At 40.4% G+C, this 25,936-nt stretch overlaps 1 protein-coding gene across 1 annotated transcript; it reads left to right on the top strand.

Annotated features, from left to right (window-relative positions):
- Window positions 1-727: 727 nt before the first annotated feature.
- lrpap1.L (LDL receptor related protein associated protein 1 L homeolog) lies at window positions 728-25,569 on the top strand. Its single transcript, XM_018228406.2, has 8 exons — window positions 728-1,012; window positions 9,478-9,622; window positions 9,745-9,869; window positions 10,598-10,718; window positions 17,902-18,057; window positions 18,713-18,795; window positions 23,775-23,951; window positions 24,760-25,569. Exons 1-8 carry the CDS (start codon window positions 830-832, stop codon window positions 24,826-24,828), a joined length of 1,059 nt encoding a protein of 352 aa, XP_018083895.1. The 5' UTR covers window positions 728-829; the 3' UTR covers window positions 24,829-25,569.
- The last annotated feature ends 367 nt before the right edge of the window (window positions 25,570-25,936 follow it).

Below are 25,936 nucleotides of genomic sequence, written 5' to 3'. Positions count from 1 at the left end.
CCCCCAGTTCCAAGCTGGAAAGAGTCACAAGACAAATGATTAAAAAACTTTAAAAATAAATAAGGTATGCCAACTTAAAGAGGTTGTTCACGTTTAAATGATCTTTTAGTATGATGTAGAGAGTGATATTCTGAGACAATTTGCAATTGGTTTTCATTTTTTATTATTAGTGTTCTTTTTAAATTGTTTAGCTTTTTATTCAGCAGCGCTTCAGTTGGCAGTTTCAGCAATCTGGTTGCTCAGGTCCAAATGACCCTAGCAACCATGGATTGATTTGAATAAGAGACTGTAATATGAATAGGAGAGGCCTGAATAGCAAGATGAGTAATAAAAAGTAAAAAAATATATATGTTTTGTAGTTTTACGATGCATTTGTTTTTTTAGATGGGGTCAGTGACCCCCATTTGAGTCAAAAGAAAAAGGCAAATAGTTCAACAACTATAAAAGAGAAAAAATGAAGACCAATTGACAAGTTGTTTAGAATCAGCCATTCTAGAACATAATAAACGTTAACTTATAGATGAACCACCCATTTAAGACCTTCAGTGCTGTAATAAATAATAAGGTATAAAACTAAAATATGTTCTGAAGTCGCTGGATCCTGCTGTCTCTCAACCCTCGCAATAACATTCTTCCAGTACAGAAAGAGTTAATTTTCAACATTTAGGCGGTACACTGATACACGCTCAGCCAATAAGAGACGAGATCGAGTGCCCCGCGGCGACATACAAGCGGTCTGACCAATGAAATGCAACATTTGAAACTACGGCAAGTCGGCAGCTACAGGGAATACGCTCGCGTTCCGTAGTCGCCGCAAGAACCCGGTACGATGTCAGGGAAGTGTTACGGGCTGTTCCTTCTCGGTTGCTCGCTGCTGCTGCTTGTGCGGGCTCAGGCGGGGGATGGAGCCGGGAAATACTCCAGGGACGTGAATGAAAACCGCTCAGAGCGGGACTCCGCAGTGGAATTCAGGATAATGAGGCTGAACCAGATTTGGGAGAAAGCTCAGAGGGTGAGTGTGCGGGTCACGTGTCTGGCGTTGCGCAATCGGACCCAGTGGGTTTAGAACTGCAAACCCCAGAATCCCGCTAGCAGTTTATTAAGCAGAAGCATCATGGGAATTGTAGTTTTAAATCACTTGCAGCGCTATGGCCTTTTCACAATGGGATACGAGTGGCTAGCGGGGCCAATAGCTAAATAGCAATACTTGTTTCACTTCTCTGCTTTATGTACATTCAACTCTCCCCAGTCTTTCTGCACTGCCAGCCACGACTCTAGTTATAGCTCCTGTGCATCCAGGTGACATGGACCCCAATCTTTTGTCTCCCCTGCCCAGTGAATATAACGCAACTTCTCATTTTCATTGTCTGCTACAAGCTGATTGGTTGCTAAGTGCCAGCGACATAGTGATGTTTATGAGCCCAGACAGGAGGGACTGGGCAGAGTTTCCAGCCAAATTGGGCTACTAATTTAAAGCCCAGGCTGGATTTGAAAGTACCAACTAGCAATGGTGCGGATTTGGCCAAAGATTTTTCTTGCCCTAATGTGCCAATCCTGCGTCTCCCGGTGCATGTTGGGTAATGGCAGTCGGCAAATTGTTAAACAAAAACTCCAAGTTTAATGTAAGACTACAATACCCAGCATGCAATGGGACTGACTTGTGTAGCAGTCAGGAGTTACCAGATTTGGGGCTCTGAACCCCAGTCTCCCGTCACTCTTAAACAGTCTCGCGTTTTCTAGTGACTTTCCTCAATTTCAGCAAATTTTGGGGCAAAAATCTGCTGGCCATCAAAATGTCTAGAGGTTGAGCTGTTTTGCCAATATTTATTGAAACTGTATATGTATTAGGCCTTATAGGGTCCCTATACCTCCTGGGCCCCCCTCTGTAGTTACGCCTCTGGTGACTGGCAAATCCGTCTCATTTTGCTTCATGGAAACATTTGCAAAACAGTGAAAATGTGAAAAATTTGCTCAGAATATCCCTCATGTCCCGACAGTAAAGCTCCCCATAGACGCGACGATTCTTCTTGCCAAACGACCGATTTTAGGGAAGTCCGACCAATCCTTCGAAATTATTGTGCGGTTAGTGGGATTCGAACGATCGTACATTTTACGATTTTTCGGCCGACATCTGTCAGGAAATTGATCGGCCAGGTCAAAAAATCTTTGTTGTCCCAGTGCAATGTATCTATGTTTGCAGGGCCAAGCAGCTCCCCTTTGTTTTCCTGGCAAATTGGTCTTTTTAGTTGATAACAACTAAAAACGACAATTCGTACGATCGTTCTGAGAAGATCGTGGTCTCACAATGAGGATCTGATCTTTTAAAAATCTCAACATCTATGGCCAGTTTATGTGCGGCCCACAGATAATCTCTAGCTGCCGGTGGAGAGTTGTCGGTGGCCATTTGGGAGGTGGGAAAATGCCGATTTAAGGTGTCCTGGCAAAAAAATTGGTGCTGCATGATGTTACTTTCTGGTTATTACACTTGGGGGGGGGGGGTAGTGCCAAGATAAAGAAAAGAGTCTGGTGTGGGGCAGGTTGATGAGCCTGAGTAAGTGCCCCAATAGGCATGAAACGCGTTAGGCCTCCATCCATTATGTCCTAATAAACATTTTTGTATTTTTTTTATTACTTTTGGTTAGGAAAGCCCTCGAATCCACTATTTTGGATTCGGACAAATACCGAACCAAATTAGGGGTGGGAAGGTGAAAACATTTTTTACTTCCTTGGTTTGTGACAAAAAGTCACAAGATTTTCCTCCCGCCGCTAATTTGCATATGCAAATTAGGGTTCGGCCGGGCAGAAGGATTCGGCCGAATCCTGCTGAAAAAGACAGAATCCCTAACCAAATCCTGGATTCGATGCATCCCTACTTTTGATTGACTTTTTTTGAAGGGACTCGCATTTATTGGTTTCCCCAGGTGGAGAGTAATCAGGTTTTGATTGGGTGCAGGTCTCCAAAAACATACCCATGCAGGTCTCTTCTATCTGGGTCTGGTCATCACTTTGCAATTTTTAACCCCTTGCAATCCAAGAGCTTCCTGAAGGCCAAATCTTTGGACCAGACTGATTTGGTCCAGCTCTTGAGTGGTTACTCATATATCAGTCCAAAGATTTGGCCTTCAAGCAGCTCTTGGATTAAACGGAGAGCCATGAAAATTTGCCATCCAACTTGGCAGATATCTGAAAGATAAATAATATCTGAAAGAAAATTGAAATGTTTTTGGCCCATCCAGGAGCCGGCAGATTCCCGAATCTGTCAGCTTGTTTAAAACAAAAAAATGTTTATATTAATTCCCTTTGTGTTTTCTTTGTTCCCCAGTTACGAGACAACTTGTCAAGTTGTATCTCTCGCTACCTGGGAAATGGGATTGCCGTATAAACTCACCTGTATCCATTATTCAGGGATCCCCCCCCCTCGTTTAACTCATCACGGAGAGGTTTAAGGGGCAGTACAGGGACTTTTATGTCTGAAACAAAAGCTGCTTTGTGTTGCCTTCCTTGTTGAGGAAATTCCTCTGAGTCTGAATGATGCTTTGTTCTAAAATCTAAAGTATTTGCTTTCAAGTAGCCACACAGCGATTCTAACTTTTTTTTAATGATAATTTGATGATAATTTGATGATAATTTGATGATAATTTGACCTTTCAGGATACTGTTTTTAATTTAAGATTCCACACTTGCATTGGTTCATTTTAATAACAACAACACAGGCATTATTGCCCTGATCTGCTCACTTATCATTATCAGTTGCTATGGGTGCTCAGTGGAAAGGATATATTTTCAATATGAAATTTGGCTAAGTACTTTTTTTGCACAGGGATTAAGGTACCTGTACTGGATAGGACTACAAGCTTCATTCTATGTCAGGCCAAAATCCTATTAAAGGCGAAGTTGTATGGAATTAACTGATGTATGATGTAGGCAATGATACTGTATTCTAAGTCTTGTCTTTTCCCCACCAATATCCAACACTGATAATTTAAGTCTGGTTGCAGGGGTCAGGGTACTGAACTCTGAAGCTTCATTTTTTCCATCTTTTTTCAGCCACCACATTTCTTAATGTGACTTGTTATTTAGTGGCTAAAATGATTGGGTAATGTGGCAGTGATTTAATATTGCTCTGCATCGCTTTTCCTGCTTGCACAGAGAACTGTATTTCTTTTCATCATCCTTGAAAAAGGTCCCAATGGGCACCGAAACATTGGGCATTGATACTATGCAACAATAAAAAGATAACGCTTTTTCACAAAAGGGAGTGCTGGTCTGGAAACTATTGGTGTATACATAATTACTACTAAAATTGGCTTTGGGGGACACACACACACACACACACACACACACACACACACACACACACACACACACACACCCCCCCCCCCCCCCCCGCTCTATATGATTTCAGTTGCTTCCAGTCTGCTACAGGTATAGGTCTAGTAGACTTAAGATATGAAGATCCAATTTACGGAAAGATGCGTTATCCGGAATGCACCAGGTCCCGAGCATTTTAGATAACAGGTCTCATACCTGTATGACTTTCTCAATTCTGATGTGATCTACAAACATGAAGTGGTCCGGAAATACAACCTGACCCATTACTATTTTGCTGAAAATTATAGTGCACCATTTCATATTGTGTAAAATGTTTCATCTTGCAGTTATCTTGTAGAGTGGTATATTCAATAGCATTATAGTATTATAGAATAAATGCATCAATAAAACTCCATTTTTGCTTTTGCAGTTTTCAAGTTTGGAATTGAAATATCTATCTGATTGGTGGATTCATTGTCCTTAATAACTATGCTTTGTTTGAATGAGTGAAAAATCAGATTTCTAAATGGAAGGATATGAAATGATAATAACCGTGTAATAATTCTTATTGTCATTTCCGATAAGTCATAGCGACCAAACACATACCAGTAAATGCTGCCTTCTGTGTGGCCTTTTCTTATATTGGTGAGGTTGGTCACTGATGATGAGGATCAAGCCTGACTCATTCAGTTCAGTTGGGTTTAAAGGAGAAGGAAAGCTACGGAGGCATTTTATTACTGCAACAGTGCAAGCTAGAATGCTATATTCTGTAAAATGTTTACCATACTTGAGTAAACTGCTCTAGAAACTCTCGGTTTGTTTAGGATAGCAGGTGCCATATTAGCTTGGTGTGACATCACTTCCTGCCTGAGTCTCTCCCTGCTCACTTATAACTCTGGGCTCAGATTACAGCAGAGAAGGGAGGGAGGGGCGAAGAGGAGCAAACTGAGCATGCTCACGCCTGGGGCAAGGAGGTCTAAGCTGAAGGCAGGAAGTCTGATACAGAAGCCCATGAGTACACAATAGAAGAAAAAGAAATGCTGTGTTTCTGAGGACTCAGAGCAGCATTAGTTTAAGGGTTAACTGGTATATTTAGGTGGACCTTTCTGATAACGCTTACTTAGTTTTAACCTTTCCTTCTCCTTTAAGTCAAGGCTTTGTGCAGTCCAGTCATGTTCTTTAACTCCCAACTTCACAAACCTATTCTGTGTGGACCTTGTTTTGTATATGGGGTTATTATTCTACAGGACCTTCCCTAAATTGTTGCCACAAAGTAGGAAACACTGAATTGTCAAGAATGCTCCGTACACTGTTTGCGTTCAGTGGAACTAGGGGTCGTAACCTTAAGAATGTCAAATGGGCTCAGATTATTATATCTCCTCCACCAAACATTTCCGTTGGTATTATACATTCTGGCTGGTGGTGTTCTCCTAACATCTGCTAAACCCAGGCTTTGTCACCCGACGACCAGATACTGAAATGCAATTTATCTGTCCAGAATCCATCGGCAGTGACCTTCACAGCACTTCAGCTGACACTTGGCATTGCAAGTGATGGAATTGGGTTTGTTTGATCACCCAAAAGAATCCAGCACTCCATGCAAATAGTTTTTGCACTTACATATCTATCTTATCTTACTATCTAAGACAATTTGGTGAGTGTTCTAACATAGGGTTTTTTCATTTAGACAACAGCTGGATACTTTTGGCCATTTATCTGTAGTATATTCTGAAGGAAAAGGTGCTCTAGCTGGGATCTGCTGGGATGTCATGGCCTGGATCAAGAGATGATCTCAGAATTGTCTAATTATTAATTAACTAGCAGTTATTCTGTAATCATAATGTGTAATTAATGGAACTGCACTCTGTTATGTATTGGTTCACTGGTGAATAAAAGTTTAGTCTTCTGCTGAAAAAAGACCCAAAACTAAGCTTAACTGGACATTTTATACCCAGAAAATAGTATTGGGGAAATAATTGTGTAGCTTTTGTGTACCCTTACAATCTTCAGCTTCCTTTTCATCCTGCCCCTTTACAAAGGCTAGATTGCTGGATTTATGTGACGGCATGACATTACAATGGACACTTTTTGGGATCTGTTTATGCCCTATGTTATGTGCTGGGGGTGTTAGTTCTCCTCTGCTGATTGGTTCCTGTGTGTTGTTAAGAGTGAGATATACTCGCGTATAAGCCGAGTTTTTCAGCACCCAAAATGTGCTGAAAAACTCTACCTCGGCTTATACGCGGGTCAGCTAAGAGGAAAAATAGACACCCCCTTCCTCAGCGGAACCCCAGTTCTCATATGTGCCCTAAATCCCTGCGTAACCAGCCAGTCCCTCACCGGCCGCAGATACGAGGCTCCTTCCGCGGCCCCAACACTCCTCCCTCTCCCATAGCGCATCAGGAGAAGACTGAGTATGACGTAGCGTAGCGCAGCTCCTCCTGTCTGGTGACGGTGAGGTTGTCGCTAGAGGTGTCATGGCTGCTCAAAAGATCAATGAGGCGCTGGAGCACCTAGCAAAAGCAGAAAAAAGGTACCGGTAATATTAAGGCACCGCGAAGGAAATTAAGAGATCAGTTGCCTTAAGAGATGCGTTGCCTTTTATCGTCGTTGGGGTTCAGTGTGACTTTTCCCGACGAGAAATGTCCATACGATTGCCATGGGTTATAGTCTACTGTTGTTCCGCAGACATTACCCTAATGGCGTCAACATTGAGCTAATACTTATTTCCCTCAAATGAGAGCCCTAGTCTTCCTGCAATCACTGGCTTCCCTTGATCTCATCATACTCTGGCCTAGATCAATAAAAGAAGTACACTAAGAGCAGACACACTAAGAGCAGGCCTACCTTTCATTTTTATTCAGTGGGTGCAGGTACAGATTGATTTTCAAAATGAGTCAGTTAATAGTGCTGCACTGAAATCCATGTCTCAAAAGAGCAAACAGATTTTTTTACCAGTATATTCAATTTTGAAATCTGACATGGGGCCCCTAGGCTTATACACGAGTCAATAAATTTTTCCAGTTTTCTTAGGTAAATTAGGTAACTCGGCTTATACACGGGTCGGCTTATACACGAGTATATACGGCAGGCTACCAATAAACCTGTGAAGTAATGAATTAGTGGAAGAAATGCCCTGCTGATTGATATCAAACCATGTCCAGTTACTAGGGATGCACGGAATCCTAATTTGTATATGCAAATGAGGGGCAGGAAGGGAAATCGCATGACTTTATGTCACAAAACAAGGAAGTAAAAAATGTTTTCCCCTTCCAACCCCTAATTTGCATATGCAAATTAGGATTCCAATTTGATTCAGCATTCGGCTGGGTTCGGGTGAATCCATATTAGTGAATTTGATGCATCCCTACCCGTTACAGAGAAGGTGGTTCCGGTAGACACGAAACGCGTCAGGCCTTGGTTTTTTATTTTAAACTTTTACAATCTGACTCCGGCTTTACTACTTTGTGGGTCCAGGCTTGTGCCATCCTTTTTTGATGTTTCCTGAGGTTCTATGTAGCAGTGTTTGCTTTTAATATGGCTAGTCCTAAAGGCTTTTATCTTCATGGCTGCTGGAGCAGGTTTTGTTAAGATTTTAAATCTGAACCATTTCAAACAGGCCATTACTGCAGGAACTTTATTTCAGACTTTGCTTTTAGTAAGACACACACAATTACAAGGACTAAGCTCTCTTTCTACCCTCACTCACCCTCCCAGTGGCCCTTCAGAGGTGTTGGGTATTTTTTATGCTTAAGCACCTGAATGAAGCAAGTGGGCAAGCAAGATCATCAAAGAAACTGAAGATAACTAGGAGATTGCGTGGGAATTAAATATTAGTTGATTTCATGTTACTTTGACATGGGCTGTTGACTGTGCTAAGCATTTTAAATCTACTTTACATATAGTCTTGATGCCTCACACCATTGTAATGCATAGAATACCGCATCTGTATTTATTTTCGGTTGCTTGCACCAAAGAAAAGGGTTTTTTGTCCCTGGTGACTAATGTATTCTTTAAAAGCAATCAAGATAAAGACAAAAGCTGTTGAAAGTGTAATTGTTTGTGCCTGTAACTGCTCGAGTCTCGGATTCACAGCTTAACCCAAAGTAACCTTCGCCCACTGCAGCATCGTCTTCGTTGTTCCTGTAAAAGTTGTAAATGTCTTTTTCATACTTATTCCTTGTTACCTAAAGGAAAATCCCAAAAAGTATTTGAAGGGCAAGAACTTTGATTGGATATAGTACAGTACCAAAGTATTCACCATAATGGTTTTTAGGTATGGCTGATGCACACCGAGCCATGACAAGTGGACCTTCATGCAAAGGGGCCTTTGTGTTTAGAGGTCCATCTATACTTGCTCCATGTGTGCCAAACGCAATGTTTTCCATTGAATAAATGTAGGAGCAGTGACAGCCAGACAGGGGTGTTTAGACCATTGCTGTTTTACATCAGCAGTGGTCAAAATTCCCTATGTGCCAACATTACCCATCATTTTTTAACATGTGCCACTTTTTTGGAAAAAAAATATCAGGCTTCTTGTCGTTATCTCTAAGTAACATTGGTAGCAAGTAGAATGTATACTGGCTATGACTGTAAACTGCCAGCTGGCAATCCTAGATATTCTCAATTAATTATGTTTAATAACTAAGGGTACAGTGAAGTCATATTTTTGTATTATTTGGATATCAAAGAACGTTTGTGCAAATCTTGAACTGAATTGTAATTTGCAGTGTGACATTGAGCTTGGTTATTGCAAATATGAAAATCAGATGCAACTGTTTTTCAAATTATTTTCTTTTAACAATTGAGGTTATGTTGTGCTAATGGCAGTTGGTTAGTCATGGTCATAACAGGATCTGAGACGCTTTCATACCAAACGCAAGGTTCTTTTTAACCTTGAATTGTCACGTGACTTCAAAACCGGTGGGTCTGACAGCTCTCAAACACATGATAAAGCATCAGGACGCATTAAAGGAAATTTGTGCCCTTTTATAATTTATTGCTATGTATTGATATGTTGTCTAGAAATATATTAACATGCTTTGAAAACCAGTAATGTCATTCCTCTGCGTTCTTCCTAACTGAATGGTTCATTACTAGGATGCAAATTTCAAGAGCTTTGATTGAATTTTATATACATATTTTATTTATCCGCTTGGTATCCAGCTTCAGCTTTCGTCAGTCCAACTAACTGAACTGCACAGTGATCTAAAAATCCAGGAAAAAGATGAACTGAACTGGAAGAAACTCAAGGTAGACGGACTGGATGATGATGGTGAAAAAGAGGCCAAGCTCAGACGGTCTCTGAATGGTCAGTGTTTATTGGTTTTACTCTTATGTAAGGTTTAGGCTTCACTTGAACCCAACGTATTGTAAAGACTGGTGGCAGTTCTCTTTATGACATTCAGAAATGTTGTTTTCCCCCAAAAATAGTCATTTTAACAAAGTATGGACTTGATGGCAAAAAGAAAACTCAGACTGAAGACAGCAACTTCATTAAAGACAGCAAAGAAAATGATATCTTAAATGATCCACGTCTGGAAAAGTTATGGAACAAGGTGAGTTTTACAGCATTGATGTACCGACCTCAACTTATCAGCCATGTCTGGTGTTGGAAACATTAAAACATGATTTGATTTACGCAAATTTCTTGCCTGAGAAATTTTTCAGATTGTTAACTTGTTAACTCTTCATGGTATAGTGCCTTCCAAAGTGACTTGGGAGAACGTTCTGGGCATCACCAAGTTATTAAGGGGTGCAAAAGTATTACTCCATATGGAATGCTAACTCACTGCTTTTGTTACGGACACCTAGTTATGTAGTATGGAACCCACTGACCTGCAACCCAACCCAGACCAGCCTACCAACTTTGTGCCTTCTTTAGACCTGCTTGATACCTGACCCTTCTTGCGAGGGATTTATTTTCTTCCAAACAAGGAACTGTGTAAACCTGAAATGACGTTACTCTTTGAGGCAGCTGAATCAAGTCAGGGGAAAATCTTTTTCCTCAGATATATTTTACCCAGGAACTCCGGCAGGACTTTCTTCCCAAAACCCAAACACTTTGCAGTTATTCTGCAAGTGCCCAACCTGATGCAGGTGTCTACTGTATACTCGCCTCATTTAGTTTAAATTTGGTTCTGGCATGGAAGACCATAAAACTAGCAATGGTATGTATAGGCAACTTCAATGATCTTTTGCATCAGTGATCATTATAAGGGCACTTATCTGGCCAGTATAAGTACATTTACTTCAGAATTTAGCAAATGATTATTTTTTTTTGCAGGCCAAGACATCGGCAACGTTTTCTGAAGAGGAACTGGAAAGCTTATGGCGTGAGTTTGTCCATCATAAGGAGAAAATCAGTGAATACAATATACTTTTAGACACTGTAAGCAGGACAGAAGGTAGGTACTCCAATCCATTTGTTTTAATAACTATTTATCTTATTTGTAGTGCATGAGAAATGAAATTCAGCAGATTTATAACAAACTTGGAAATGGGAATTTAGACATAATTGAAGAGGGACTGTGGAAGTAGAATAGTGGCCTGCCTGTGACACGGGCAAAAAGTAAATAAAAATGGTGTCTGTATTTGAAATTATTACCAAGTGGGGTGCTTTCTTGGTCATGTGTAGCTGAATGCTTGCCATCTTTAAATTATTTTTCAGTGTAACTTTTAAAACAAACACTTTTATGTTTGAGACATTTGTATAGTTGGAACAATAACACTTTTTTTCTGAAGAACAGTAACTGATTGTTGTGGAAGCATAAATTTCTGGGTTATTGGCATAGTGCTCTACCATTTTGAGTAGTCCATCCGGTGTCCATAGCTTTTCACTGACTTTTGAGAATCAATTGTTTGTTTATTTTCCATGTTTGCAACTTTAAAGTAGGCAGTGCACCCCCTTGTTCAATATGAGTGCAATGAATAGGGCTTGTGCTGGACATTCCCTTTTGTTATAGTTCTGAAAAATCTGTGGTCTTTATTTCTTGAGCTAAACCAAGAACATTACATTACACCATGTTTGGCCCTTGCAAAGTAGACCATTAGGGGGGTTATTTATCAAAATCTGAGTTTTTCTCATGTTTTAAATTATAAAAAGTCAGACCAAATTAGAATCCATAATTTACCCTTATCTATCAATAAAAAACCGCAAAGAAATCGAATCAGGAAAAAATGAACCTTTTTGATTCTGAGACCCAAAAAGTCAGAATTTTTAGTGCAATCGCCAGAAAAGCCTGAAATGTTCGGATTGTCGCTCGAAACCCAGCGCAGAACATATCTTCAAATAGGTCAACTGCCATTGACTTCTACAGGACCTAGACAGATTGAAGATGGAGTATTTTCGGATTCAGACATTTTTGCATCCTCTGTAATAAATCGTGAAAAATTTTGAGGATTTTTTTTTCTAAAAATTCAGATTTTATAGTAAAAAAAACCTTGAGTTTTTACCATTCAGAGTTTAATAAATAACCCTCTTAGACAATAAGTGTACTCCCCCTACCTTCACCCTTTGTTGTGACTATTTTATTAGCAGGTCCATTGTGCCATCACCCTTTGTGGTGAAGGTTTTGTTAGCAGCAGTCCATTCTGGTGGAGGCTTATCTGTGCACATGAAATTTAAATATCTACCTCGCAAAGATCAAACAAGGAGTCGGTTTATTTCCACTGTTAAGCTCAAGAAACAGCAGAAACCATAGTTTTTAGATAATGAAAACAATAGGCAAAAAGTGAGTTCATCGCAAGCCCTATGCATTTAATCCATGTTGAACAAGGGGTATTGTGCCCCTTTGTGGTGGGCAAGTTTAGAACGAAACTGTTGCCAATCAGCATATTCAAAAATCGTTTGCCAGCTCCAATACGGTCAACAACAAAGTGCTTCAGTAACTTTAGTGTGTTTATTTCTAAACAGCGTCACTGTAATTAAAACCGATTTTAACCAAAAGTTTTCTTTTAATGTTCTGCCTCAAGGATTTGTTTTTTTATCTTTGTACTATCGTCTTGTTGTAAACAAGCTGAAATTCATCCAATAAGGAAATCGAATTGTAAAACTCCTGCTGTGTTTTGCAGATTAAAAGCCTACTCGCTCAAAATTCCACTGAAATGAAATGCTTACCGTACTATCTTCTTTAAGCTTGCCTTAGAGAAACTATATGGCATATTCCATCTTGTTGTCTTGCTCATTAGCTGCCTTATGTTTTTAATGTACTGTTGTTCCCACTGTTTCTGGGGGGCTGTTCTTGTGGGGGACAGCACAGCTTTTAAGGAACCATAGAAGTGCAGCCTAAGTGCATATAAGGGGGATTGCGTGTGTGGTTATAGACTGCACAAGTAGCGTCTCGTATTTTCAGCCTTCAAAAAAGCACCAAATTCCTTTCTCTCAGCATATTTCTTGCGGTTAAATTCAGCAAAATTGTAAAAAGGAAGCCTAAAATATAATTTGTAACCTGTAGTATTGCTCAGTACTTGCTATAGACATGGTATGTATCCCACGATTCCCACCTAAGACTCTGGCAGTGGATCAACAGGATCAGTGAAGGAGGCACCAGTGAAAGGTTGATTTAAGCTATAAGTAAAATGTATTGTCTCCAGATCCAGAATGTTCTGGCCGGTGCAAGGATCTGAATCGGTGAGAAGATTTTGCTAGCGAGGGAAGGTGCGGAATTACTGAAATTTAAATAAATACAGTGAATGACATTGACACTGAAAATTGAAACGTTTATCGGGGTGAAACTTCAAACTTGGAAAGAGTATGGAAAGGAATGCCACTCCCACTTTATTTCTCTTGCAAAATTGTCTGGGGGGCCTATTGGCTCCCAGCAGGAGGAGGAAGCTTAGGGTTAGGGTTAAAGTCCAAGTTCGCAGTACAAAAGGGATCAATAAAGACAGTCAGGATTCAGGAAATAGTTCAATAGGCTGGCGGCAATAACCAAAGTCCAGAGTTCAGACAAGGGTCAAAAGTCCAAGAATCTGCAATTTCAGGAAATTAGGAACACCCAGGAATGAAAAAAACTAATCCTACAATTGGGCATCAAACCCGTGTCCTTTTATTTTCAAAGCCGGTCGCGTGAAGTCATCACGCCGGCGTCGGCCTATATGGATCATGGGTGCCGCCATTTTGGAAAGGACGCAGCGGAGATGGGAGCGCCAACGGGTGCTCCTGACAAAAATATAATAAAGCCGAACAAGATTGAAAAAGCTGGGCACACATTTGTGGCCGCACCCATGGCATGCCTAGATTACATTCTTGGGTATAGATAAATGTCAATGAATATAGCTCAATTCAATCTCTATATCTATAATATCTGAACACTATTAATAATCAAATCTCATTTCTAAATGCTCAATTCAAAATGATAAATTTTAGATTTTTTTTAAGTAGCGATAATCTCCTTAATCCCATGATTTGCTCACCCTTTATTCATTTTGACCTGGGTGTAAATAGCCCAGGTCCCACACTTACGGGTTCGCAAACAGCATGAATCTTAAAAGAGAAAACAGACTCACCAACTGCCAGGGTTGGCATCCTAAATCCAGAACCGATGCCAAGCACCCTGGTCTCGGCTTGTGCTTCTGCCTTTAGCAGCCGCCTTTGGCCTCGGGAGGAGCCCAAGATGCCTTATAACGAGAGGTGCAAGGCGAGGGGTTCTGGACAAGCAGAGGGGCACAACGGTAAAGCAGAGTCTTTGGGCAGAAGGTCGTGGTACAAGGCGTAGTCAGATCGGGTCGGGGCAGGCAGAGTACAGACGAAGTCAGACAGGCAAGGGTCAAACCAGGAAGTCAATCAGAAGGGTTAAAGCAGAATCGAAGTCGGTTTTTCAGGCAAGGGTCAGGATTCAGAAGTCAGGATCGTCAAATAGCCAGGGGGGGGGGGGTCAACACAGGAATCAGAATAAAAGGTTGGCACAATGCTCAAAAGCTCCTATAACGGGCAGTGAGGGTAGTGTGCTGTGGCTTTAAATATGTTTGAATTTCGCTGCAATGCGCGCTGGCGTCAAGCGCCTGCGACCATAAATAACGTGGAGGTGCGCCGCGTGGGCCCTAAGGAGCCGCAGACTTGGAAGAAGAGGCGCCTCGTGGCGGGCTTCCCCTCTGAGGGGGAGACAGGCGTCCCTGTCGCCCCCCTCCCGCTAGACCACCAGGGTGAGTTGTCACACCAAGTAAGACGAGTAGAGGTGAAGAGCAGTCGAAGAAGAAAATTGGCAAGCACTCCGTATGTCACTCAAATAAAAAGGTCAGCATTATTTCAGCAGTTTAAAAACAACTTCCTGGCGCGTTTTGTATCCAAAGATACGTAGTCATAGGCGTAATACACCAATGGATTTTTAAATGTCAATTCAGGAAATGACATCATTAATTAACATCGGTCAAATTATTAACCCTTAGACACAATATAATTTTTTTTTCTCTCTATTCATTTCAGTTCATTCTACAACAAAAACTTTCATATAGTATCCGCGTTTCACAACAATGCATCTCAAAATTAAAAAATCATTCATATACTCCCTAACTTGTTACATATCATTTAATAACATTGATAATCCCTATAATGAGAGTTTACACTGCAGGCAATGTTGAAGCCTAAGCTGTATTTTATGAGTTAATTTGTCACAAATGAAGCTGTGCTGCTTTTTATAAAATGTTAATTAATGATGTAATTTCCTGAATTGAGTTTTAAAAAGCCATTTGACATGATGGTATATTATGCCTATGACTACGTATGTTTTGATACAAAGCGCGTCAGGACGTTGATATTTGTAAACTGCTGAAATAAAGTTGACCTTTTATATTCAACACATAACATACTGAGTGCTTGCCAATTTATCAATTTTATCGTATAGATAAAGTCCAGGCGCATTAACAGGTCTCTCTTAAAGGACCAGTAACATCAAAAAATGAAATTGTTTTTAAGTAATAACAATATAATGCAGTGTTGCCCTGCACTAGTAAAACTGCTGTAAAACTGCTTCACCTTTAAGTAAATTTTTACCATGTTATCGAATGTCCTATCCTAAACAACTGGTCTTCAATTTTTATAGTTTTTCAATTATTTTCTTTTGCCTCTTTCCAGCATTCAGACGGGGGTCCCTGACCTGGGCAGCCAAAAAACTGTTGCTCTGTGAGGATACAATTTTATGGTTATTGTTCGCTTTTTATCACTTATAACAAAAATATAAATAATAAAAAACCCACAAAAAATGAAGAAAACCAGATGAGTATAGTCTTAAAATATATAGTGAATAAAGTACCCCCTCTTGTAAAATATAAGGATATTATAAGTTACCGAGGCATTACATGACCATATACAGGTCATGGAACTCCGAGGTGACTTCTAATATCCTCATATTTTGCAACTGGGGGTACTTTATTATAATACACAAGTTTCAGTGAGTCATGTGACAGAAATGACATCAGGACTCACCGTTTATAAGGATATAATTTACAAGATATTCATAGCTTTTGTGTATTATAAATGTATACAGCATATCTATCAAAAGTAAAATTAAGGATGAACCACCCCTTCAATAGAATGTATCTATGTTCGGGTTAGTATAAATACTTAAAATCCCCTCTGCTTTTGTGGGGCTATGTGGGTCTCACTGTGCTCCTTTTAGAACTGTTTATACATCTTTATTGGTTAAATGTGTAGGTGCTAACACTGCAGTAAAATGTGCCCAAATTAGAAAATGTTACTGTTTTAATGGGGATCATCGTGACCCACTCTAACCAACAGGGAGAGCCATTTTTGGGTACTGACCCGTAGGTTAAGAATCATTGGTTTTAGCGTAAGGCTGCAATAACAAACGCCTATGCGCAGTTGTTTTTAAATTTAGCCCAAGTAATCCTGTTTTTTCAGGCATATCCTAAATCCGTAACCGGCATACACATTTAAAAAAGAAATTCATAAGCTTTATAGCAGGTGCCACGCAATCGTATGTCAGCCGTCCTGTTTATTTTAAGAGGTGCGACTGTGGCAGACAGGACGAGGTGGTGTGAAAAGGACAACTGTCAACCCGCTGATGGAAATTCAAGAGCAAATCTATTATACACATCACATTCTCGCATCTCACAGCTTTATGGTTTTAAAGCCGTCACATATTCTACAAACTGCATTCTCTCAACAGCCTGATTTGCACACTGAATTTTATGTTTCTCCAGTAAAATTAGGAAGACTCGGAAGCCGGAGTAGCTAAACCGCAGTTATGTCTTCAAGGAGAAAATCTGCGTTTTTGCTCTCCACATTTTTGCTCTCCACAATTACCTTCAGTCTTTAAGGGAAAGTGTTGAAAATGTTTTGTTAAACAATGAGTCATTTTAACACCCTCTTAATATGGGCTTCAAATATGATTGTGTTGGTTAGAAAGATCTTAATATAAATCAAGTCTCATTCAAGATATGAGGTCAATGGGTTTTAAAATAAAGTGTGCAAAAATGCTCAAAATGTAAGTTTCTGTTAATATGTTGCTGTTTACAGTGAATCCGAATTTTTGTAATCCATGAAAATGGAATTCTAATTAGTAATCATATGGTAGAGTTGGTGGAAGGGAGGTATAAGGGCAGAGACACCGTCAGATTTGGGGGGATTAGTTGCCCTGCAACAAATCTCCTCTTGTTCGGGGCGACTAATCTCTCCAATCTGTCTTTCTGCCGGCTAGAATGTAAATCGCTGGCGGGGTGGCACACTGAACACTTAGTTTTCCAAAGTTGCCTCATGAGTATACTTCGGTCGACTTTGGAAAATGAAGCGCTCCAACTTCCATCCCGCGGGCGATTTATATTCTAGCTGGTGTGAAGGCAGTTCGGGGAGATTAGTTGCCCCGAAGAAGAGATTTGTCACAGGCGACTAATCACCCCGAATTTGGTTGTGTGTCTATGCCCTAAAACAGCCAGTTAACCAGTTCTCACTAGGTGGGACATGGTGTGGCTGTAGCTTCTTCCTAAAATCGTTATCTTTGTTAATCAGTGGACACTGTGCAAACAGTGGAATTACTTGGTTTAGGATGGGCAGACGTACCTTTACCATCTGTTTTATGATAGCATTGAGGGACATTAACTTCTGGTCTCCGCCAAAGGGCAGTGGTGTATTCTCCAGGTACCAGCTAGACACCCAACATCCGTATGCTTGGGGTCAGCACCGTAGGGTCTTCACCCTACCCAGATGTGCTCTTGAATGGATTGTTGGACATGAACCCTCTCCATTTTTATGTAAGGTTATTCTTTACTATAAACGAAAATGTATACGATCTAAGTAAGAAAGGTATTTCATTTGCTTGGGGCGGTTCGTTGAATGATTGATTAGAGGGCTAGGTTTGCCTTCTGTCCTGTCTTTCTAAGTTCTGAAAACCAAGCTTGAAAATCTGTCACTTGGATATGGGCATCACCCCACCTATTGCCATCTCCACAACCCCTTGACATCACCACCCAGTTGTATAAACCTGGATAAGTTGAAGCTCAATTTAGGGCTGTTATCTCTGATGTCTGGAACCTTTGCAACAGTGCCATTTTCCAAGGAATTGTTGGTTGTTGTTATTGCTCAAAATCAAGTTCATGGATTTTCACAAATTAATACTTTTTTATGTTTCCAAGAAATTCACAAAAATGTTATCAGCCCTGATGAACATGAGATTAAGGAGGACATTTTACATGCCAAGCACACTGACCTCAAAGAGAGGCTTAGAAGCATCAACCAAGGATACGAACGCCTGCGCAAACTTAGTCACGAGGGTTACATAACTGCAAGAGGTATGTGTGCTTCGATACCTCAAGGATATTGCCCTAGTTAACCCCTTAAAGGGGAAGGAAACCTCATCGGCGCTAACCCCCCTCCCGTGTATTGCCCCCCCTCCCTCCTCCCCCCTGGCCTACCCCTCCCGCTGGGCAAATGCCCCTAACTTGTTACTTACCCTTCTGCGCAGGTCCAGTCCAGGGAGTTCACAGGCGACATCTTCTTCCACGCGATCTTCTTCCTCCTTTGACCGGCGTTTTGGCGCATGCGCAGTAGGAGCATTTCGCCGGTACGGATGTACTGCGCATGCGCCAAAAGTCACGCGCATGCGCAGTAGATCGTACCGGCGAAACGATCCTACTGCGCATGCGCCGGTCAAAGGAGGAAGAAGATCGCGTGGAAGAAGATGTCGCCTGTGAACTCCCTGGACTGGACCTGCGCAGAAGGGTAAGTAACAAGTTAGGGGCATTTGCCCAGCGGGAGGGGTAGGCCAGGAGGGAGGGGGGGGCAATACACGGGAGGGGGGGAGGGGGGTTAGCGCCGACGAGGTTTCCTTCCCCTTTAACTCACACTGGTTTGCACCCAAGTCAAGTCTGCCTGAGTGGGCTTAAAGTTTTAACAGTGTAATACAGTGTAGAAAGTTACTAATGGATTAACTACATTTTATCCTAGAATTCAACGAACCCAGAGTGAATGACCTATGGGATATGGCAAAGGATGCAAACTTCTCAGATTCTGAACTAGAATCCTTTAAGGTAAGGAAAAGTCTACATGCAATTCCATCTGGTTATGTTTCATTGTTGGTATGGCATAGACTACTTCTTGCAATATTTCTCTTTATTCACCATCAGAAATGCATTTCGCTGTTTAGAAAGTATTGCCAAAGTATTTTCAGAATATTTGTTGTACGACCCACATATTCGTGTTTTTAGGATAGTAGTGCTCATGAGCTAGGGGCTGTAGGTTTGGAAGTTAGTAATGTACCAGTTCTGCTTAGAAAATCTATGGGGCTTGTTTACAAAGAGTGAAATTAGATGTTGCCACAGTTTACCAGTGGATCTTTTGCAGATACACCATGGGGGAATTCACAAAAGTGTAGAGAGTTCATTTTTGGATTAAAAGTGGTGGTAAACTGGAGTAAAATACTTTCTCCATATGCACAAACAGAAATCCGCCTAAATTCCGACTTAACTGCCACTTTTCATATAACATTGTAAGTTAGGTTGAAAAAGACACACGTCCATCAAGTTCAACCTTTTTCCTTTTTTTAACCTGCCTATCTGCCATTTAGTGACGGTTTTAAGACACTTTCATGAATTTGTCTTTCAAACGACATAAAAACTTCACTTTAAACAATGTTTTTTCCTAATTTTTTTGCTTGGTGTATTTTACTTTATGTATCTTATTTGTGGGAGTCCTTTTGTGGATATTCTCGAATTGTAATCTGAGTATTTGTATTTATTGATTTTTTTTGTTTTACATTGATCTCTCACCTATATTAGTATGAACTTTTTAAGGCCTGCTCAGGTCCTTCATCTTTCCTCCTAGAGGGAAGTGTACATTAAGAGGCAGATTTATTAAGGTTCGATTAGTAATTTTTCGAACTTTTTTTGGTGTCAAAATTCACACATTCTAATTTTAATCCCCCCAATTCGAATTTATATTAAAATGTGAGATTTATCACATCTCGACAATGGAAACCGTTCTAATTTTTGCCAACTAAAACTAGCCAAATTCATTTACAAGTCTATGGCAGAGGTCAATTGACCCAACTGAAAATGTTTATAGGCTTCCTGACATTCGAGAGTTTTTCGGAGGAAATTTTGATTGTAATTTCATTCGTGAACGAATACGAATCAAATTTTTTCATAAATCACCTCCCAGTCGAATTGGTAGTACAGGTATGGGATCTGTTATCCAGAATGCTCTGGACCTGGGGTCTTCCGGATAACGGATTTTTCCGTAATTTGGGTCTTCATGCCTTATGTCTACTAGAAAGTCATTTAAACATTAAATAAACCCAATAGGTTGGTTTTGCTTAATTCTATCTTGGGATCAAGTACAATTTACTGTTTTATTATTACAAAGAAAAAGGAGTCTTCTGGATATCGGGTTTCCTGATCCTATACCTGTATATTCAAATTTATTAGCGTAAAAAAAATTCACATACATTCGACCTTTGATAAATCTGCCCATAAATCTATTGTGCTTCCTCAGTTATAATTGGACTTATCAGTGAGTAAATATGAATCCCCCTTTGTTACCTTGTAAACCTAATGCAGCTGGAACACAAATCCTAGACATGATTGATATGGGTAATCGATAGGCGAAGGTTTTTATTGTTCAAATTTAGCTGTTTTCGATCGAATTAAAATCGTTCGATAGTAGAAATCGTCTATCAATCGATCGAACGATTTTCCAAAAACTTTGACTTCTAAAAACTAAGCTAAATGTTGGCTATAGGTTCTAGTAGGTCCCCATAGGCTAACATAGCAATTCGGCAGGTTTAAGGTGCCGAATTGTCGAAGTCGAAGTTTTTTATAGAGGCAGTACTTCGGTTTTCGAATGGTCGAATATTCGAAGTATTGTCGAAGTCGAAGTTTTTTAAAGAGGCAGTACTTCGGTTTTCGAATGGTCGAATATTCGAAGAATTTTTAATTCTAATTGAAGTCGAATTTGGCCTATTCGATGGTCGAAGTACTCAAAAATTACTTCGAAATTTGAAAATTCACTTCAACCCTAAGTAAATGTGCCCCCAAAAGTGTTCATTAGCTTCTGGTTGGCAAAGGCGAATTTCAGTATAAAATAGCTTTTCTTTTCACAAGCTGCCAAGTGCTCATGGCAGGTGAAGATTTGCTACACCAGGAAATGTTCTAATTGACTCGAGGGTCTGAATTAAGTACTCTCAGATACCGGTAGTGTGTTTTATAAGGCAGGAAAATATGAAGTTACATAAAAAACTGGGGCATTTAAAAACAAGGGTTCTTCCTGGTATTGTATATTAAAGCTAGGGGAATACCAAAGTTTGCTTACTAAGGGTAGAACTCCAAGGATTATTTTACCAGCATTACCTTCTGTTCCAACGTGATGAGACTAATCTCAGGCGTCACGTCGGATGCACCAAATCGAATGTAAGTAATACAAATGCACGTAGAAGCTGATTGAATATGCAGCGTTGCGTTGCAACGGATGTTATCTCCGGTAAAATTGCCCGTGGAGCTCTACCCTTATAGGAATCCAGTTATTTGCTATGTCTCTAGGGGAGCTCTCTTAAAGGACATGTCAACTCCTACAACAAAAATATTATAAGCGATATGCCTCGTTACATGTTTTACATACCTAGTATTGCAGCCCTTGAAAAGTGATCCGTTAAGCAGCTCTGTTGATTTTGGCAGCCTGCTGCTGTCCTGCACTATCTGCCTCTCTCCCCCCTCCCTTCGGAATGCGAGCTGTAGTTTGGCGAGACGCACATGCGCACTTGTCTAAACTAATCTAGCACATGCGCAGTTTAGATCAGCCTCGGCAAAGCCATCCAGCCGCATCATGAGTGACCTCTGTGTCTTCATTCCGCCAATCAAAAAATAGCATTGGCGGTTGCTATAGTGACTGTATTCTGCCAAGCTTTAGCTCTCTGCTCCCCCCCCCCCCCCGCTTCTAGCACATATTTCTTCGTGCAGAGCAAGAGAGCCGGAGACATTAACTATTACACTGCCAACCAGGATAACTACTGTATGTAAGTTACTAGCAAGTTAGCAAGGATGGGAGTATTGGCGCATGCGCATTGCTAATAGGAAGAGCGCAAGCATGAAAAAATGGCCACTGGGTTAATGAAGGCGCAGGGAGGCAAACAATGCATCTGTGCAGGGAAGGTAGAGCGTTTTTCCAAGTGAAAATAATGCGGTTCGATTGGGGCTAAAGTAGGCTACACAGGCATGGTAAAAGTCAAAAACGGCTTGACATTTCCTTTAAGAGGAGTTTACAGTTAAGATAGGTGTACATAATTTGGCATACAAGTAAAATCCAGACTAGTCCGATGTACCAAAATAAACCAAGCAGCTTTCCGACTGCATACAAAAATCAAAACATAAGCATGATAAAACCTCCAAAATCCCTTAATTTCTTCGGTGTCCAATTAAGTGGCTATTAAAGAAACTTACAATATTGTGATATCTGTAAATATTGCCCTTTTCTCTTGAGCCACCATTTTGTGATGGTCTGTGTGCTGCCTCAGAGATCATCTGACCAGAAATACTGCAGCTCTAACTGTAACAGGAAGAAGTGTGGGAGTAAAACACAGAATTTTGTCATTTAATTGGCCATATGACCTAACATGTATGTGTGCCATTGGTTTGGTTGTGTGCCCCATGAATCATATGGTCCCAGGGGGCGGCCTATAGTTCTTAAAGTGGCAATTTCCTATTTAGGATTACCCAATGGCACATACTACTAAAAAGTATATTATTATGAAAATGGTTTATTTATATGAAGCAGGGTTTTACATATGAGCTGTTTTATGCAATATCTTTTTTATAGAGACCTACATTGTTAGGGGTATAGTTTTGAATATTTATTGGCTGCACTAAATACTCATCGAGGATATGTAATAAAAGTCGGTAACAGAAAAACTATTCGCAACACGAAAAGTTATGCCTTGAACAAATTTTGCTTTGCGCGAATTTAATATGGCTTTTGCAAACCCGGAAACTGTTCAGCGACCACTTCCGACAGGGGAAGAAGGTTTGCGAATTTTATAGTTGGCGCCAGTGCGCAGTAAATGCAAAAAAACTTCTTACTGAAACAGTTATGTTTGCTCCAAAAGATTACGACACCTTCAAGGACTTCTTAAGAGTGCGCAATTAAAATTCGAAATGCGCAATTAACAGTTGTTTAAGAAACAATATTACATTGCGAGATGGGGATTTTTATTCTTTGAATTGTTTTTCTCTTAGCGGCTTTAATTCCATTCCCCACTATGTCTGTAACCTTGACCCAGTGTCGGATCACGAAAGTTAAAAATAATAAAACTGCTGTAAGATGTTTGAATTGCTTTGTTCTAAGAAACAGTTGGTTGATAGCGCCCACAATTACTTTGTTTTGTCTAGCCACAACTATGTGGCTAGATATTATTGTGGCCTTATTATTGTGAAAATTGAGCATATGGTCTAGAGCTGGCCATAGATGCAAAGATACGATCGTTCGAATCCTCGAAAGATCGGACTTTCCCCATCTCCCGACCTGCCACTAACCATTCCGATCAAATAAAGTATTAAAAGAACAGATGAGCTGATGTTCTGCCCCTGACAGCAATCGTATGATGGCTATGTTATGTCTGACAAAGCTGGTGACAGTCTCCCTCTGAAAATCATACGATCGGCAATACAAGCCGAGATATTATCGGCAGACGACAGAATTCTTTTATCCTGGGCAAGCGACTGATCTCCGTGGGACCAAAAAAAAAAAACTCTCCACACACAGTCCGAAAATTGTACGAATCGAGGATTTGTACGATTGGATCTTTGCGTCTATGGCCAGCTTAGGTCTAAACAAACCTATAAGTTTCCCTTATTGTTGGATGGCTCTTTATAATACCGTTTTCTCCAGCAAAGAGTAGAGGGCTATAAGGTTGTCGTTGTAGACAAGCCCCCATTACACAAGTAAGTGTCTTCGCTGACACTCATTATAACTGTAGGCTGGTAGCCATCTTGTAATTATAACATCATTTTACTTCCTGAAGGAGGAACTGAAACATTTTGAAACAAAAATTGAGAAGCACCAGCATTATCAGAAACAGCTTGAAATTTCACATGAGAAACTGAAACACATTGCAGACACAGGAGACAAAGAGCATTTAATGAGGAGCAAAGAGAAGCACAGCATGCTCACAGAGAAGATTAAAGAACTGGGATACAAGGTTTGTTGCATTGTTTACCAAATAAAGAGGTGTAAAGGTGTAAGAGATAAAGCTTCTTTTGAATCACTTCGCCATCTTCTGCTAAAAGGAGAAATAAACCTTTAAAAAAACCTTACCCCTCTACCCTACATAGACCTCCCTCCTTCCTCCCCCCCCCCAGCCTAACGGCCCCCGGGCAAATGTCCCTAACTCTTTACTTACCCCTCCGTGCAGATTCTGTCCAGCGAAGTTCACGGGCGCCATCTTCAGCCACTTCGGTAATCTTCGGAATAAGACTGGAGCGTCGGCAATTTTCGTGAGTTTCGGCGCATGCGCAGTTGTCGCGAAACAGAAAATTGCTCCAACTGCACATGCGCTGCTTTGCCGGTCTCATACCGAAGAGGATGTCGTCCGTGAACTATGCTGGACAAAATCTGCACGTAGGGGTAAGTAAAGAGTTACGGGCATTTGCCCCAGTTGGGGCAGCTAGGCTGGGGGGGGGGAGGAGAGAAGGGGGTCTATGTAGGGTAGGGGGTAGGTTTTTTTTATTAAGGGTTTGTTTCTCCTTTAAAGAGCAAACCTCCACGACTCTTGGGGACAGATTTATCAAGGTTCGAGGTGAATTTTGAAATCCGGATTTTTACTACCGAATAGTTAAAATCGAGTTTTTTAAAAAAATTTATTGTACACCAGCTCCCTGGCTTTGACATTAGAAGATGGACCTATATTTTGGCATTGCTTAGTTTGATGGTGCTGTCAGCCAGTAATACTACAAAATCATTCATACGTGACTTTAAAGCTAAATATTTGTTGTGTGTGTACATTTCAGGTGAAAAAACATCTTCAAGACTTAACAAGCAGAGCATCTCGAGGTGGCCTTCAACATAACGAACTCTGAGGAAGTGTTTTCCATCACTACAAATGTAAAATGAAGGCAAAGAATCTGGCCTTCTGCTTGCCAAAGTCCTAGTGAAAGGCTGTAGACATGTCATGAATCCTAAAAAGGATTGATCATCATCCTATAGAGACTCCATTCTTCTCTAGCATCTTCATTCCTTGGGGGGGGGGGACCAAATCATTTTGATAATATTGCTTGTGCCTTTCATAGGTTTTACATTTCATTGATCAGAAAGCAGACCTTTAGATCATTAACCCAATCCCACTAACGTTTTCTCACTGTTTTGCTGTTTTGGGACATTGTCTGTATGATCTTTAAAGGGGACCCGTCACTTAAAAAAAATGATTCAAAATCCTATTTTATCACATTAGTCAAGCAAAATGAACTTTAATTACACCATATACATTATATGAATCGTGTTTCCTTCAGTCTGGGAATTCATAATTATTACAAGCAGGCAGGAGCCATTTTGTGGACACTGTTATTAAGACAAGTCTTGTATCATCTCAGAATCTTGTTTGTGCACCAGAATGGGGGGCCTGATGTCCATCCCCATGTCCTGGCTACACAATTAAATGGTGAAGAGAACGGGGTAATGTGGGGAGAGCAGTGACATGTAGGAAGTGCTGAATGGAAAATGAAAGTAATTGACTGCCCCGCCTCTATGACCATAGAGGAGGGGCAGACAATATTTGATTGACAGCTGAGATTTTTAGATGAGTTTACAACAGCTATGAATGCTTTAATAAAAAAGAGAAATTGGATTTCATGTTTAATTTGTAAAGGACTTTTATTATACAGCTTTTTAAGTCTGGGTGACGGGTCCCCTTTAATTTGTACACTGCAAAATCTGTTATTTATGTTTTACTACAGAGTTGAAATTGTCCTGCAAATAATTTTGTGGTTATTTTGAAGAGCCTCTCACAAGCTTCTAAGCAACTCTGTCTTCAGCCTTGTTTATTATTTAGCTCACACTGAACAAAAAATTGTAATAAATATTTTATATGAAAGTATTTCTTTTTGAAGGTTGTCCTTGTGTTGAGTATAAGAACTAGAAAGCATCGATGCGATCATTGGTTTTATGGGTAACCTCACCTTTGACTTCCAC

Source organism: Xenopus laevis, chromosome 1L, assembly GCF_017654675.1.
Source record: "Xenopus laevis strain J_2021 chromosome 1L, Xenopus_laevis_v10.1, whole genome shotgun sequence".
NCBI classification, from domain to species: domain Eukaryota; kingdom Metazoa; phylum Chordata; class Amphibia; order Anura; family Pipidae; genus Xenopus; species Xenopus laevis.
This window is presented reverse-complemented; position numbering and strand designations above follow the sequence as displayed.